The 15293-nt window shown below is 42.0% G+C and overlaps 1 protein-coding gene across 5 annotated transcripts in view; it reads left to right on the top strand.

Annotated features, from left to right (window-relative positions):
• Positions 1–15293, top strand: part of ASTN2 (astrotactin 2) — a 999842-nt gene that overhangs the window by 258009 nt on the left and 726540 nt on the right. For 3 of the 5 annotated variants that reach the window (XM_054500794.2, XM_054500793.2, XM_054500791.2), the window contains exon 4: positions 14263–14415. The exons of 1 other annotated variant lie outside the window; for it this stretch is intronic. In XM_054500794.2, coding sequence (XP_054356769.1) covers positions 14263–14415 — 153 coding nt within the window. The remainder of the gene's footprint in view (positions 1–14262; positions 14416–15293) is intronic. One more of the 5 variants, XM_054500792.2, reaches the window with a different exon arrangement.

The following is a 15293-nucleotide window of genomic DNA, read 5'->3' as shown; positions in this document are numbered from 1 at the left end:
AAGGATAAGGAAGAGGAGGAGGATACTTAAAGAAGAGAGATAGCACTTGATAGTCTGTAACCCTTATCAGAACAGTGCCTGGAGTGTGAGCTTCTTTCCGAGGTTATCAGAGTCTCCTGCGTTGCACAGAGAGGGGCTTGGTTTTGAGGTTCTATCACAGCCTCTCTGTCTCTGTCTCTCTCTCTTTCTCTCTCTCTCTGTCTCTTTCTTTTTATCACATTTCTCTACCTCATTGTGCACATTAGCAATATAAGAGCATTCTTCAAGACCCATCCACCCATACATGCAGGCTCCCTGTGCAAATGGCTCCCTAGGATGGATCTCTATTATTTCACCAAAAAACATCAGAGAAGGAATTTGTTCTGCTCTGCTGAAGACATGATTTCCTGTCCTCTCTACTGCCTTAGCTCAGTTTTTTGGCTGCTGTTTGGGAAGGGGATAGAGAAGAAAGGAGTTATCTATAATATTTAGCTGAGCCAGTTTTAACCAGGGCCAAACAAGGAAAAGAAGAAGACAATTCAGGATTATCTACCATGGGATAGAAACAATTTCTGAGATGCATATGGGACCCCATATCTATACAGCAGCCTCCATACATGTTTGGGACAGTCCAGCACGCCACAGTTTGATCTCTTCTCTGTTCCCTCCACGCTATTCTTTTGCTCCTTTTCCTGTATTTCAGAGTGGTTAAGATCATGGAAGTCAGACAAGCTATGGGCTCTCTCCATAATGTCACTCACTTCCTAGGCTTGTGGTGAGTGGCATATGAGGTAATGGTGCCTGGTGTAGAGTAAACACTAACACACAATGAGTGAATGATATTACAGTTTTCTTATTTAAATCCTTATTATATATATCTTTATCCCCATTTAGTAAACAAAGGACAACTGAGAGGCTCAGAACATCAATGTCATTGTACTCAAGGGTAAGCAGGTGCTAACAGGCAGAACCAGGACTTGGACCTTGGTGTATATAATAATAAAATAATTTTGCACATGTTTTAACCATTTGTTTTGTCTCATTCTTTTGTGTGTATACTGTTTAATTAAGGATGTGTTAAGCAGAATTTGTAACTAGGGTTTACTAGTAAAAATGAAGTGATAATATTGCAAACTTTTATAATGACCTAGCTTACCAAATGCTTTAAGATACATGTAACAGGAGTTTTAATTTCCTGAGGCTGAGAGAGGCTTGGTGAAGCGTCCAAAGTCACACAGCAACTAACATGGAACTTGAGTGCCATTCTTCTGATTCCAGATCTGCTGAGTTTCCAATTCAGGATCCTCTGCTACACCCCCAATGTTACTCTCTAGCTTCCTGCTTGGGTTTTTGTTAATGGTGGCGGCATGTAATCATGAATAATGAAGAAAGCCTGCTCTTACTGTCATGTAGAAATGGGAAATGGAAATTATAAGCCATTAAATGGAAAATCCCAAGCCTCATAGTAACGCCAACTTAGCCTCAATCCATTATTGTCTATATATTTAGTCAGTCTATTTTTAAGAGTTTAATATTGAGAAATAGGACATATTTATAATGTGGCTGCATTAATTTTACTCTAACATCCCTGCCATTTGTTACAGTTGACTTACATATGTTTAACTTTATAACCACCCTATTGCACTGGGAAGATTTGCCTTAGTTTCAAAGAAGATGGGTGGAAAATCTGACAGTTGAAGTAGTGAGAATTTATACAAATTCCACATTTTGCTCTCCCCTCATCCCCATTCCGCTCTCCCCTCATCCCCATTCCCAGCCATATTATGGGTACATAATATGCCCATGTCACAATACATATTTTTATACCCTTCATTGAGTGCCTGGTCATACATGCCTGGAAACATTTGTTCGTTCATTCAGCAAGCATAGCTCAACTCTAAAAACTGTGAATGGATGTGTTAACAGTCTCTAATGCCACTGATGAGGGATACCTCTAGTTTCAGGTGATTGTCAATTCTTGGATCATCCTCGCAATTATCACTAATGTGGTCTAAAGGAAAGGTGGCTGTGAGGAGGACCATTTATTTCACCCTCTTCTGTATGGAAGTCAATTTATTAAATCATGTTTATTGTTCCTACTGCAAAATAAGCCCTAAAGTAGTATTTGAGGATATTTGTGCAGTTCTGCTATTCTAAGGTTGTGTATGACCCTTGAAAAATTAATTAACCTCTGTTTGCCTCACTCACGCATTTATAAGATGGAGATAATGATATGTATCTTGAAGGGTTGTGTTTCAGTCAGTCACTGCCACAACAATGCTACATAACAAACAACTATAGAATCTTAGTGTCATGAAATAATAAATATTGATTAGTTCTGAGGATAGAAAGGAGGATAGAATGAAGTGCTGTTCTCATCTCACAGGCATTGCTCATCATTTACAGATTTGCTAGGGTCAAGGACCCAGGTTGTAGGAGTTAAGGTGACTCTGTTCCATGCTGCAGAGCTGTGAGTCTACCCTGAGTCATTCTTCCTTCTTCATCCAGCACACTAGCTGCGACAAGCCCTCCTCTTGGTGGTGTCAGATGCAAGTGTGGGAGTAGAAATATGTGATGCTTCTTGAAGCCCAGGCTCATAACTAGCACATCCTGAGTTCCCTACTCATACCATTCACCAAAGCAAGTCACACAGCCAAGCCCAAGTCAAGGGGCAATGAAGTGTACTCTATCTATACTGAGTACAACAACAGCAACTGCCTATACTGAGGCAGCAACAATGTGGATTTGAAATTGGGGGTAAAAAAATGAGGCAGATACTTCCATGTACCATGTACATTATGAGGATTACATAAAATGATGGCTGTATTTACCTTAAACTAATAACTGTCATGTAGTAAACACTCCATAAACAGTAAATGTTATTAGTGTTATTGTGATTATCTGAATACTGAGATAGACTTGGAAAATAGGAATGGTACATTTAGATGAATCCTGGTAAGAAATCAACCTGAGAACTTCAAGTTCTCAGGGAAGAAGTGAAACTGAGAGGAAGTAAAATTTCAAGAAAGGAAGGAATTAAAAGTAAGAGAGTGGGGTTCTCCCCTTTCTTCCAACTAGCTACTGGAAAAACAATTTTTTTCTGGCACATAACAGTTTAATATAAATCTGTCAGCAACAGTTTTATATTTTCCCAAGTGTTTGACACAATATGCCTAAATTCAGGACCTGGTGATCTTTTGGAGGTCAAAGCACAAACTTGATAAGCATGAAAGAGCAAGATATGAGAGCAGACAGAAGACCATGAGCAGAAGCTGTGTCTTTGGAATTAATGTTGCAGCCACATCCAGATTCCAAATTATGGCAAGATCCAAGGTGTAACCGTGAATGGGATTGGATGAAGTAGAATGGAGATGAAAACCCTGGATGTTACAGGATCCAGGAAGGATAGTAAAATTTGAACATGAAAGGACAACAGTGAGTCAAAGGCGATCAGTTACCCCAAAAGGAAATGGAGAACTTAGTATTTATTGAGCTTTGACTCTGTGCAAGACCCTCTGCAGGCTTATCTAGGTTAAGCCGGATAACAATAATGATAATAAATGCTTTAATTAGTTGATTGCTTAATCCAGTTTGGGTAGTGTGTTAAGCACTTTGCTTATATTATTACATTGAATTTTAGCAATACCAAAAGAAGAAACCCCACAATTCTTGAGGGAGATTTATGCTCAACGTTTTTCAGAGAAGGAACTGGGGCTTAAAGAATTTAAGGAACTTACCCAAAGTCACATAATGAGTTCAAGATATAATGAAGGCTCAAGCCCAAGTCTGTCCAGATCCCTACACTGTGCTCTCGCTGCACCCAGAGTATCTGGGATAACAGTAACAGATGTCAGAAAGGAGAGTGGGGCCAGGCAGTAGGGCTATGAAAAGAAGTGGAATTTTTAAATGAGGGTCTTGGAAGAGAAGTGAAATTGGGTAGAAAACAGCAGGCTCTCTTTCCTAGCTTGAAGATGAATTCTCTTGGTAACAAAATTATCTCTCACTTTAAGCTCCAGGGGAACCAAAGTGTGTGGAACTTTCTGTATAACCCTTGCCCCTTTCTCTTGCTCATAATACTCTTTCTGTCATCTTTCCCAAGTTCCACATCGTTTATTTAAGGCTCTGAGCAGTTGGTACTTTCTCTGGAAATTTCTCATAGCCTTTCTCCTTGCAAAAGGAGTTAGAAGACAGGTTCTCAGTATTCTCATGATGCTTTGCTCTCTACCTAAGCATTTAGCACACTCTGTTTTCATTATCTTTACCTCCCTCTTCCACTAAACAGTGTCCTGTTTTAAAAAGGGGCAGTGTTCATTTTATCACTGTGTCCCCAGTGCCTGCCCCTGGATACAGCATCCACTAATGGTATTGAATGAAGAACTCCATTGTAAGGTATAGGTGGCTCTAGTCCCACGGAGTTCTGAGCCATATGATGTGGCCTTCCTGTGAAGTCATGGACAGGATAGATCTGGAAGGGAGGAATTTGGCTAGTGACTCTGATTCTTATTGGATTATTGGCTTCCACTGTCCATGCTGAGCAGACAATCTGGATTTGCTGTGACTAATGGTTTAAGATTTTTGTTACTTTTTTTTTTTTTTTTGTCAATAGCAGGGCATGGTGGCATGTCTCTAGTCTCAGATACTCAAGAGGCTGAGGTGGGAGGACCCCTTGAGCCAAGGGGTTTGAGTCCAGCCTAAGCAACGTAGGGAGATTCCATCTCTTTTTAAAAATGTTTTTTTTTGGCACAATAAAAATGTACTCACTCTCTGACTAGGTGTGGTGGCTCACACCCGCATTCCCAGTGTTTTGGGAGGCTGAGTGAGGGATTACTTGAGGCCAGGAGTTCAAGACCAACCTGGGCAATATAGTGAGGCCCAGTCTCTACAAATAATTTTAAAAACAAAATTATCCAGGCGTGGTGATATGCACCTATAGTCCCAGCTACTCAGGAGTCTGGGACAGGAAGATCGCTTGAGCCCAGATGTTCAAGGCTGCAGTGAGCTATATGACTGCACCGCTGCACTCCAGTCTGGGTGACAGAATGAGGTCTTGTCTCTTAAAAAATGTACTTACTCTGTATCAGACACTCTGATATGCATTTAGCATCTCAGTTAATCCTAAACCAGCTTATTAGATTTGGAATTGCAAGCCTAGTTTTAACAGTTAGGGGAGCTGAGACTCTGAGTGTTAAGTTATTTGCCGAAGTCTCACAGCTGGTAAGAGACTGTGGTTGATTTCAAAGCCTTCACTTCCTGCACATTGCTATCAAGGTGGTAATGAAGTGACCCAGAAGCCTTAGACCCAAGATGTCTACTTACTTGACCCTTTTTTCCTCAAAAAGTATTTGCGGGCCTATAGTATCAACTCCAGCCCAACCTTTGGGATGTCTATTACCTTTCTGGTCTCTGTAACGTGGAAGTTCAGTTTGTAAGGATAACATTAGTTGAGGGAGATGAAAGTGTTTTGTGAACTGAAGAATGCAGTTGTATTTATCACATTCATCTTCATGAAAGCACATTCATTTACATTTAGAAACACAGGATGATGGAACCGGAGGGAATCTTAGAGACCATCTGTGTTCTGGCTAGGGACTGTGAAACCAGCTCCAGAGAACCTGGAAGGTATTGTGTTTTTAACAGAACAGAGAAAAATATCACTAAATTTAATTCCATCATCCAAACTCAATGCAGTTCTCCTAGCAGAAATCATGACCACCCTACAAGTCTGCAGTATTAACTGACAGGCCCAAGATCTTGTATATAAGAAAAGGCTATTCCCAAGTTTTCCAATTTATATTTGCTCCTTTTTGTTCATTTGTCTTGTCTGCAGGCGCTTGCTTGAAGATAAGCTATGCCAGGCACCAAAGGTTTAAGAAAATGTGCAGGAGGAAAAACGAAAACGAGAGAAAATTCAATCCATCAATTTTTACCCCTGAGAGTTGGAAAGAGGGAGCCATTTTTTAAAAATGCGTGCTTGGGTTTTAAATTTATTCTAGTCATGAAGCATTCTCATCTGCCTAAGGAACGCTAGTTGCTAGTTGTTTTCTTTCTTATTATTTTCAGGAAAAGGTGACTCCTATATAAGATGGAATATTGTATGCAATGAATGGACTCTCACAATTTCCAAATTGGATGGTTTTTTTACATTTATGTCGGGTCTTCCCAGCTGAGGTGTACCTTAGGACTAAGATGTCTTCTCTTATCACCTTGTCCCCAGTCCTGGCATTTGACTGTGCCAAGTCCAAAGCCTGAGGACACAAATTGAGGTTGCATTGGTTAGAGTTCTTTAGAGAAACAGAACCAAGAAGACATGAACACATACACACACACACACAAACACACACAACACCCTATTAGTTATAGGTATTCTCTATCCTTCTATTTCCTTTCATCTGTCTATCTAACCAGAGATTTATTTTAAGAAACTGGTTCAGGCCAGGTGTGGTGGCTCATGCCTGCAATCCCAGCACTTTGGGAGGCCGAGGGAGCACTTTGGGAGGCCGAGGCAGGTGGATCACGAGGTCAAGAGTTCGAGACCAGCCTGGCTAACATGGTGAAACCCTGTCTCTACTAAAAATACAAAAACTAGCCAGGCATGGTGGTACACACCTATAATCCCAGCTACTCGGGAGTCTGAGGCAGGAGAATCACTTGAACCTGGGAGGCAGTGGTTGCAGTGAGCTGAGATCATGCCATTGCACTCCAGCTTGGGCAATAGAGTGAGACTCCATCTCAAAAAAATAAAAATAAAAAAAATTTTAAAAATCCAAAAAAAAAAAAAAAGGAAATGGGTTCATGCAATTGTGGAGGCTGGCAAGTTCCAGATCTGTAAGGTAGGCCAGCAAGCTAAAGACCCAGGAAAGAGTTGATATTGCAGCTCAAGTCCAAAGGTAGCGTATTCCTCTAACTCAGAGAGGTTAGTCTTTCTTCCATCAAGGTGTTCACTTGAGTGGATGAGGCTCATGCACAGTATGGAGAATGTTCTGCTTTACTCCAATTTTATTGATTCAAATGCTTATGTCATCTAAAAAAACATAGATAAAAAATATTCACAGATATGCCTAGAATAATGTTTGGCCAAATACCTGGGTATCGTGGTTTAGTAAATTGGCACATAAAATTAACTATCACAAGATCTGAGGTTAAAATTGTCCTAAAATTTGGGAAAGCAGGGAGGAGTAGTGGAATAGGAGATTTGAGTCCTAGACCTTGGTCTGCTGCTAACTTTATCATGAGTTTATCTCTTGGTGCCTCTATTTTCACATTTGAATGAAAGGGGGAATGTAAAATTTCTAAGAGAGTTTGCAAAGTGACTATTTTATGGTGCCAAAAATTTCAAAATGAATGAGAAAGAATAAGTTAAATGAAATGTCATGAAGCTGACAGGTTAGTGAGAGAAAGATGAATAATGACCACTCTTTCTTGAGCATTTACTATGTTCTAGAAGCTCTGTTAGACATTTTTTGTACATAATTACATTTAATCGTCCCAAGAACCCTGCAGACATTTACAGAGGAGGATACCAAGGGTAGCAAAAGTGAAAGAAGTAACTCAAGGCCATGCATATGCAGAGTTGATACCGGAACTCGAGTGAGCTTTCTCACCTGCACTAGGCAATATGGTCAATATCCATCTGCTTCTTGGTTCTCTTAGTACAGTTCCGCAGTGAGACATGGGTCAACCCTGGAAACTCCATGGTGGACAGTCTTGAGCAAGGGTCCACTGGCATAGCAGGCTAATCTCCAATCAAGTCAAGCCACTCACTGGTTTCAGCCAGCACCAGATTTCCTAGGGCTCTTTGCCTAGATGATCTGAAGAGGAGCTAAGCTATCAGAGCCACTATCCAGGCCCAGAAATGTCGCATCCAAACTCCAAAATTAACATACCCATCTCCAGCCAACCAGAGAGGGAGTACTTATAGAGTGCAGCAACAGATAAGGCCAGAGCATTGGAGTCACCATAACCTGAGTCCAAATCCCAGTTCTATTGTCTCTAAGCTGCAAGACCTGGAAAAACCATGTAACATTTCTGAGTCTTCCTATCCTCATCTCTAAACAGAAGTTATTGATACTTACCTTTCCAGGTTGTTAGGGGGAACAAGTGAGAAAGCATAAGGAAATACCAGGCTCCCTACCTAGCAAAAAGTTGGTGCTCAAGAAATGTGAATTTTCTTATGTCACAGACTGATGATGTCTGAAAAAATTAGAGGGCGAGCAAAGTGATACTGGAACTTCAACTCAAACCCATATGCATTTCATTGGTGGAACGTCCTGTGTGGTTGTGTGGGGAAGAGAACCATGGATAACAGGTGTGTGTGTGTGTGTGTGTGTGTGTGTGTGTGTGTGTGTTTTGAGTCAGAGTCTCACTCTTTCGCCCAGACTGGAGTGCAATGGCGTGATCTCAGCTCACTGCAACCTCTACCTCCCAGGTTCAAGCGATTCTCTGCCTCAGCTTCCTGAATATCTGGGATTACAGGCCTGCATCAAACCCAGCTAATTTTTGCATTTTAAATAGAGATGGGGTTTCATCATGTTGGCCAGGCTTGTCTTGAGGATGACAGTTTAAATGTACAGTTTAAGTGTACAGTTTTTGAGTATCAGTGTAGACACAATGTGTAGTGCCTCTTCTGCAGGGTAGAAGCTGAGGCTTGCCTGGTATCTGGAAACCCATACAACACTTATGCCTGTGCAAAATGACTCAGGGTCCACCCTCTTTTATCCCTTATTTTTTAAAATAATATTAATGAACACATAATAGTTGTACAGACTTATGGGGTACAGTATGATATTTTGATACATGCTCATAATGTGCAATGATCAAATTAGGGTAATTAGCATATCCATCGCCTCAAAGCTTGGTCATTTCTTTGTGTTAGGAACTTTCAAAATCCTCTCTTCTAGCTATTTGAAAAAGTACAATAAATTATTGTTTACTACAGTCACCCTACAGTGCTACAGAACACTAGAACTTAGTCCTTCTATCCTTTTAATTTTTTTTCTCATAGAACAGGTGGTATTACATTACATGAGTAAATTCTTTAGTGGTAATCTGTGGGATTTTGGTGCACCCATTGCCCGAGTGGTATACACTGAACCCAGTTTATAGTCTTTTATCCCTCACCATGAAATTCTATGCCTTCTTCTTTCTCTTGTTTTCCTTTCCATGTCTCCTCGCCTGTCCTTTTTAGTCCTTCCCTTCTGTGTTCTGCCTCTATGCTTCTTCCCACTCATCTTAGACCCCCTCTTTCTTGTCTTTCTCTTCTTTATTATTGAGCACAGTTCTCTCTTTCATTCTTGTTTGTTTTTTTTTTTTTCTCTCTCCTCTTCCGTCCTGTCTTTCCTTTCCTGTCCTCTCTCTCTAGCTTGGCTTGGGGACCAGAGCTCTCTTCCTCAGGCCCCAGTAGTTTATTACCATTAAGTTTGACAATCTCTAATATGTCAATTAGAAAGAGGCAGTGTTCCCCTCCTCTCCCTCCCTTTCCTGGGCCTGCCGCGATGCTCAGATCAAGCACCATCTGTTGCATTCATCCAGGCGATGGGTGAGCATTTTGCCGCTCTGGGGAGTCAGAGCTCAGCGGGTACCAGGAGGTAATGTGACTTGTTCGGACAACTTGATATATTGATATCGATAGAGCTGCTGAATGGGGTCGGGAGGGATCAGGGATAGGGGAAGTTGTATGCAGGATGAAATCGGCCATGGAGAGGTTTGCAAAGCACTTCCCCCTCTAAGCCTGCTTGGGCTCTTGGCACTGTCACTGAGGCAAAAGCAGCCAAACAGATGGATGGGATTTGCTACAGTGGGGATTAGAAACCCTTGCAGCTCAGGGGATCACCCCTTCCTTCTCTGTGTGCCTTCTTTTCCCAGCCAGTCAAATCTGTATCAGCTTAGAAGAAAGAAAACAGAAATTGCAAAATGGAAAGAGGCTGACCTTTAGGAATTGCTGAATGTCAGAGCCATGAAAAAAAAGAGAGGGAAGCTGAATGATACATCAGTCAAGGTCCCAGCTAGACAAAGAACACATCTTCAAATGGGATTTTTTTAGAAAGAATTCAATGAAGTGGCTATTTATAGAGGTGTAGGCAAAGTACAAAGAATCAACATAGGAATTTCAAGGTACCAGGACAAGAAATGTCAGGGAGCCACTACTGATTCCTAGAACTGAAAAGACAGAGAGAAGACATGGTTTTACTGGACCCTATGAGAACTGGGACTGTGGAAAAGGGACAATGGGCAGAAAGCTGTAATTGTTGAGAATCTCAGTCTCCATCGGAAACATGGTACTGAAACAGGAAAGGAGCAAGGAAAGAAATACCTTCAAATTCTTCCCATATCTTTCTGGGGCATCCCACGGGCCAAAACCAACTAGTAGCCATCTAACAAAGAGTGGGTGACACAGCCCAGAGGGTGAAGGGTGGATCTGGGAGTGTAAATGGAGAACAGCCAGCACAAGCTAGGAATGAGTACAGGTTCTGCTGCCTTTGCTCTGCCAGCACAGAAGCTCATGTTCTCAGCCACTACCTGCATTCACTGTCTACCTTTTCCAAGGAGTGCAGGTATTGAGTCTCCATAGAGTCCAGCTCTCTCCTGTGCATGTGTGATCCACATAACTCACTGTCTACCCAGCATCTCCACTTAGACGTCTCAAAGACATTGTGAGGTTTCCATATAGAAAAACTCCCTATCAAGTACTATGCTTATTACCTGGGTGATAAAATAATCTGCACACCAACCTCCCATGACACACAGTTTACCTATGTAACAAACCTGTACTTGTACCCCTGAATCTAAAATAAAAGTTTAAAAAAAGAAAAAAAAAAAAACCAAAAACAAGCCAGGCATGGTGGGTCATTCCTGTAATCCCAACACTTTGAGAGGCTGAGGCGGGCCAATCACTTGTGGTCAGGAGTTTGAGACCAGCCTGGCCAACATAATGAAACCCCATCTCTACTAAAAATCCTATATATGGTATAGGCATGGTGGTGCATGCCTATAATCCCAGCTACTCGGGAGGCTGGGGCATGAGAATTGCTTGAATGCAGGAGGCAGAGGTTACAGTGAGCTGAGATCACGCCACTGCACTCCAGCCTGGGTGACAGAGCGAGACTCCATCTCAAAAAAAAAAAAAAAAAAAAAAAAAAACCCGTGTTCACTCCTCTCAAATGTCATCTCTTACAATGTTCCTGCTCTTATTGAGAACAGTCATCCATATCTGTGCAAGCCAGGAGACAAGCAGTCATCCTTAATCCCTCCTTTTCCCTTATCAATCAGTCTCCACCTTCTGAGCAAAAGAAATTCAAATCTCATAATGTTTTATGGAAGTTTAAGAACTTGCATTGGGCTGCATTCAAAGCTGTCCTGGGCTGCATGTGGCCCCTGGGCCGCAGGTTGGACAAGCTTGCCTTAGAGAATAACATTCAAGCATCATGTCCGTGCTCAAAAGTTTTCAGATTTTGGAGCATTTCGGATTTCAGATTTTCGGATTACGGAAGCTTAACCTGTAGACCGGGTGCCTTAACAAGAGAAATTTATTTTCTCATACTTCTGGAGGCTGAAAAGTCAAGATCAAGTTGCCAGCATGTTCGAGTTCTGGTGAGGGCCCTCTTCCTGGCCTGCAGATGCCACCCCTCACTGTGTCCTCTCACAGCCTTCCCTCAGTGTGTGTCCATAGAAAGAGAGTGGGCTCTTTCTTTCTTACCCTGTTTATAAGGCCACCTATCCTATCAGATTGGGATCCCACTCTTATGACCTCATCTAACCTTAATTACCTGCTAAAACCCTCACCTCCAAATACAGTCACACTGGGAGTTAGGGCTCCAACATATAAATTGGGGAATAAGGGAACACAATTCGATCTGTGGCTGACTGTGTCTGGAGATAGGATCTTTGGGAGGTAATTAAGGTTAAATGAGGTCATAAAAAGGGGCCCTGATCTGATTGAACTTTGGCCGTATCAAAAGAGGAAGGGAGAGTTTTTTTTTTTTCTCTCTCTCTCTCTCTCTCTTTCCCTGCTCCCCCACCGAGTGAGGACGCAGGGAGGAGAAGGTGACCATCTGTAAGCCAGGAAGAGAAATCTCACCACAACCATGGCACCCTGATGTTGGACTTTCAGCCTCCAGAACGGTGAAAAAAATAAATGTCTGTTGTTTAAGACAACCAGACTATGATATTTTGTTATGGTAGCCCAAGCTAAGCTATGTCTTTGGTTCTCAGCATTGGTATGTAATGTTTTTTTCTGTAAATTCTTTTGAATGAATGAATCAATGAATAAGTGGAGAAATGAATGAATGAACGAATGAATATTGACAGACCCTGTGTGGGTCATTCCCTTCAAGGATTCCAAACTGTGGCTTATTCTGGACTTTTGACCAAAGTATAGCCCACCTATTACAATTTTGGGCAAAATACTTTTCTCTCTGGGTTTACGGAATCAAAACTTGGCATGACATTGCTTCTCGGAATCATACTGTAGGCTATAGCTGAAGGATTCTTCATCCCAGTCTTGAAGAAGGGAACCCATGTCTGGAATCTTCTTGGTTCATCTTCAAGTACACCTAATTAAGATATTTGTGGAGAGAGATAGCAAGGGAGGCAGATGAGGAAACCAATGCCACCACATGATTCATTTGTGTTGTCAATTGTCTTTTTACCTTAGTAATCATACCTTTTCCCTGTAACCCTCAAGATGGGACTTCTCACAGAACCCAATACCAGAACAAGCCCTCTAGGTCTGACTTACTCTGCAGATACATCTGTCTAAGCTGATAAGCTTCCCTGAGAAAACAGGAGCTCCTTAGAAATGGGTACTGGGTTGTTCAGGAGCCTTCTTTGTCTAGTCTGATGAAGCCCCTTCAAAGAAACAGAAATCATTGGCACATCCCATCTCTTGGCATCAGACAGCAGGTAGCTCAAACTGAAGAAGAAATTTCCCAGCCTCTGGAGACATAGATGGAGGGAGGGCTGAGTTTGAAGATTTCAAAGTCAAGGCTGTCTTTGGGAATTTCTCAGAACAAAGGCACTGAGGCTATTCAGCAATTTTTCTTTTCTTCTTTTTGGTTTTCTCTTCTTGCCTTTTATGTTGCCTCCTTCCTTCTCAAGCTTTTCTGTTATTTTTTTCCTTTTATCTTCCAACTTTTTCTCTCTGCCCTTCTGACCTTACTTTCTCCATGTACTAAACTTTCTACCAGTTTCAATTTTGAAACTTTTTTGGAAATGTGGCTACTAACAGTTCATTGGAAGGTATTGGTGCAAACGGAATATTGGACAAGGGGCTAGAAGGCTTGACTCTGCCATTTCCTGTCTTGGAGAAAGACATATATTGTGTTTTGGGGCTTCAATATCCCTTCAATAAAATGGGTATATGTTGCTAAGTGATCGACATATCCACAGTACTGTGGTTGTGTCTCCTAAGATACTGTGTCACCTTCACTGCCACTGCCGTGGTTCAGACCACCATTGCCTTTGACTGGCGACTTCCAAAGCCTCAGTCCAGGCCTCCTTTCCTCCCTCAGTTTGCATTCTCCATACTTTTGTTAGTGATTGTTTTCAAAGTGATTTAATTTGAACACATCAATTTCCTGTTTAAAACCTTTTGGTGATTACCTTTTGCCATTAGGATAAAATTTATACTCCTAAATGTGGCCTACCAGATGTCCTTATCACTCCAATCTCATCTCCTATAAGCCCCCTCTTTGCAAGCTTCCTTGTAACTACCATAAATTACTTCCCACTGCTCAAGCATCCGTGCTCCTTCTGACTTCAGATCATCACACACGCTTCTCCTTCCATCCAGGATGCTGTCTTCTCTGGTCTATCCAGCCTCACCCTGATCCTGCTTTCTTTACTAGTTCTTACTCATCCTTAAGGTCTCATCCTAAATATTGCCTCCTTCTGGAAGCCTATCTTGATTCTCAGATGGGTGAGATGGCCCTTTTCAGTGATCCTCTGGAATTTTGTACTCTTCTATTACAAAAATATTGCACAATGTTAGAAGTGTCTAGATATGTCTCCTACTGAACTAAGAATTACTTGAATAATGAATTGTGTCTCACATTTCACTACCAAGCCCTCTAGTCTCAAGGGCCTAGAGCAGTACCTGGAATGTAGTAAATGTTGAATACATAAGTATGTAATCCAACAGATACATCTGCGGTTAGACTGAAAGGTTTCGATTCTATATCTTCAATGGGTCAGGGAGGGAGTTTCAAGGAATTAGGGTGGCCAGGCCTAGTGCTCTAGGGGCTGAGGGTGGGCTCAAGCCCTAACCTCAGCCCCATTGCTACCTTATAGCAGCAGCTGAGGCGACTCAGGAGACAGTGGAGTCCCTGATGCAGAAGTTCAAGGAGAGTTTCCGCGCTAACACGCCCATCGAGATCGGTCAGCTGCAACCACCCCTGCGCAGCACATCGGCAGGGAAGAGGAAGCGGAGGAGCAAGTCTCGAGGTAGGCCCTCCTGGCGCATCTGGCCAGGAAGTCAGAAGGCTGTCCCCTGATTCCAAAGATGCTAGGGAGATCTGTGCCTTCTTCCCTTGCTTCCCTGTGCTCATAAAACTTGTGCCACTCTCTACCTGATAAATCCCCTTGGAGGCTGCAGACCTATGCTCCCTACACCCAGAGCTAACCTCTCTGAGCCCCAGGTGCCTCAAATGAGAATGAGAATGGATAGTATAAATTTTACAGTGATTGAGATTAGCAACTATATATGGAAAGTGTGAAGTACCAGGACCTCTGCAGAGTAGATGTTCTTTAAGTTGTTGCTGGTCAGAGAGTACTAAGTGGCAGAGCATTCTAGTAGGAGACATCCTCAGTCTGGGAGCAAGAAACAGGGGTCTGAGCCTACTTTTTAGCAGGCTGAATAACAGAATGATCAAGAGTTGTATTGTAAATTAGATAGAATTAATTCAACTTTTGTTTCTGCTGCTACCTAGCTATGTCACTCAGGGCAAATCACTCTACTTCTCCAAGCCACTCCTGTCTCACAGGGTTGTAAGAATATCTCAGCACAGTGCCTAACCCAGCATTTATTAAAAAGCAGATATTTTCTTCCTGCTCCTTTTCCTCTGCTGCTGCTGCTACTTCTTCTCCTTCTCCTTCTCCTTCTCTTCTCTTCTCCTCCTCCTCCTCCTCTTTCTCCTTCTACATCTCTTCCTCCTTCATCTTCATCTCCTCCTGCTTCTCTTCCTCCTCCTCCTCTTCATTCCTTCTTTCTTCTTCTACCATCTATGTGACTTTGTATATGAAGGAAATCAACTTGTCACTGCTTAATTTCCAAACCATTTTTCTTCTATCTACTCAGTAGTCTCTAGCTGAGTAGATAGAAA

Source organism: Pongo pygmaeus, chromosome 13 (assembly GCF_028885625.2).
Source record: "Pongo pygmaeus isolate AG05252 chromosome 13, NHGRI_mPonPyg2-v2.0_pri, whole genome shotgun sequence".
NCBI lineage: Eukaryota > Metazoa > Chordata > Mammalia > Primates > Hominidae > Pongo > Pongo pygmaeus.
The sequence above is the reverse complement of the archived record's forward strand: the minus strand, read 5'-3'. Positions and strand labels throughout refer to the sequence as shown.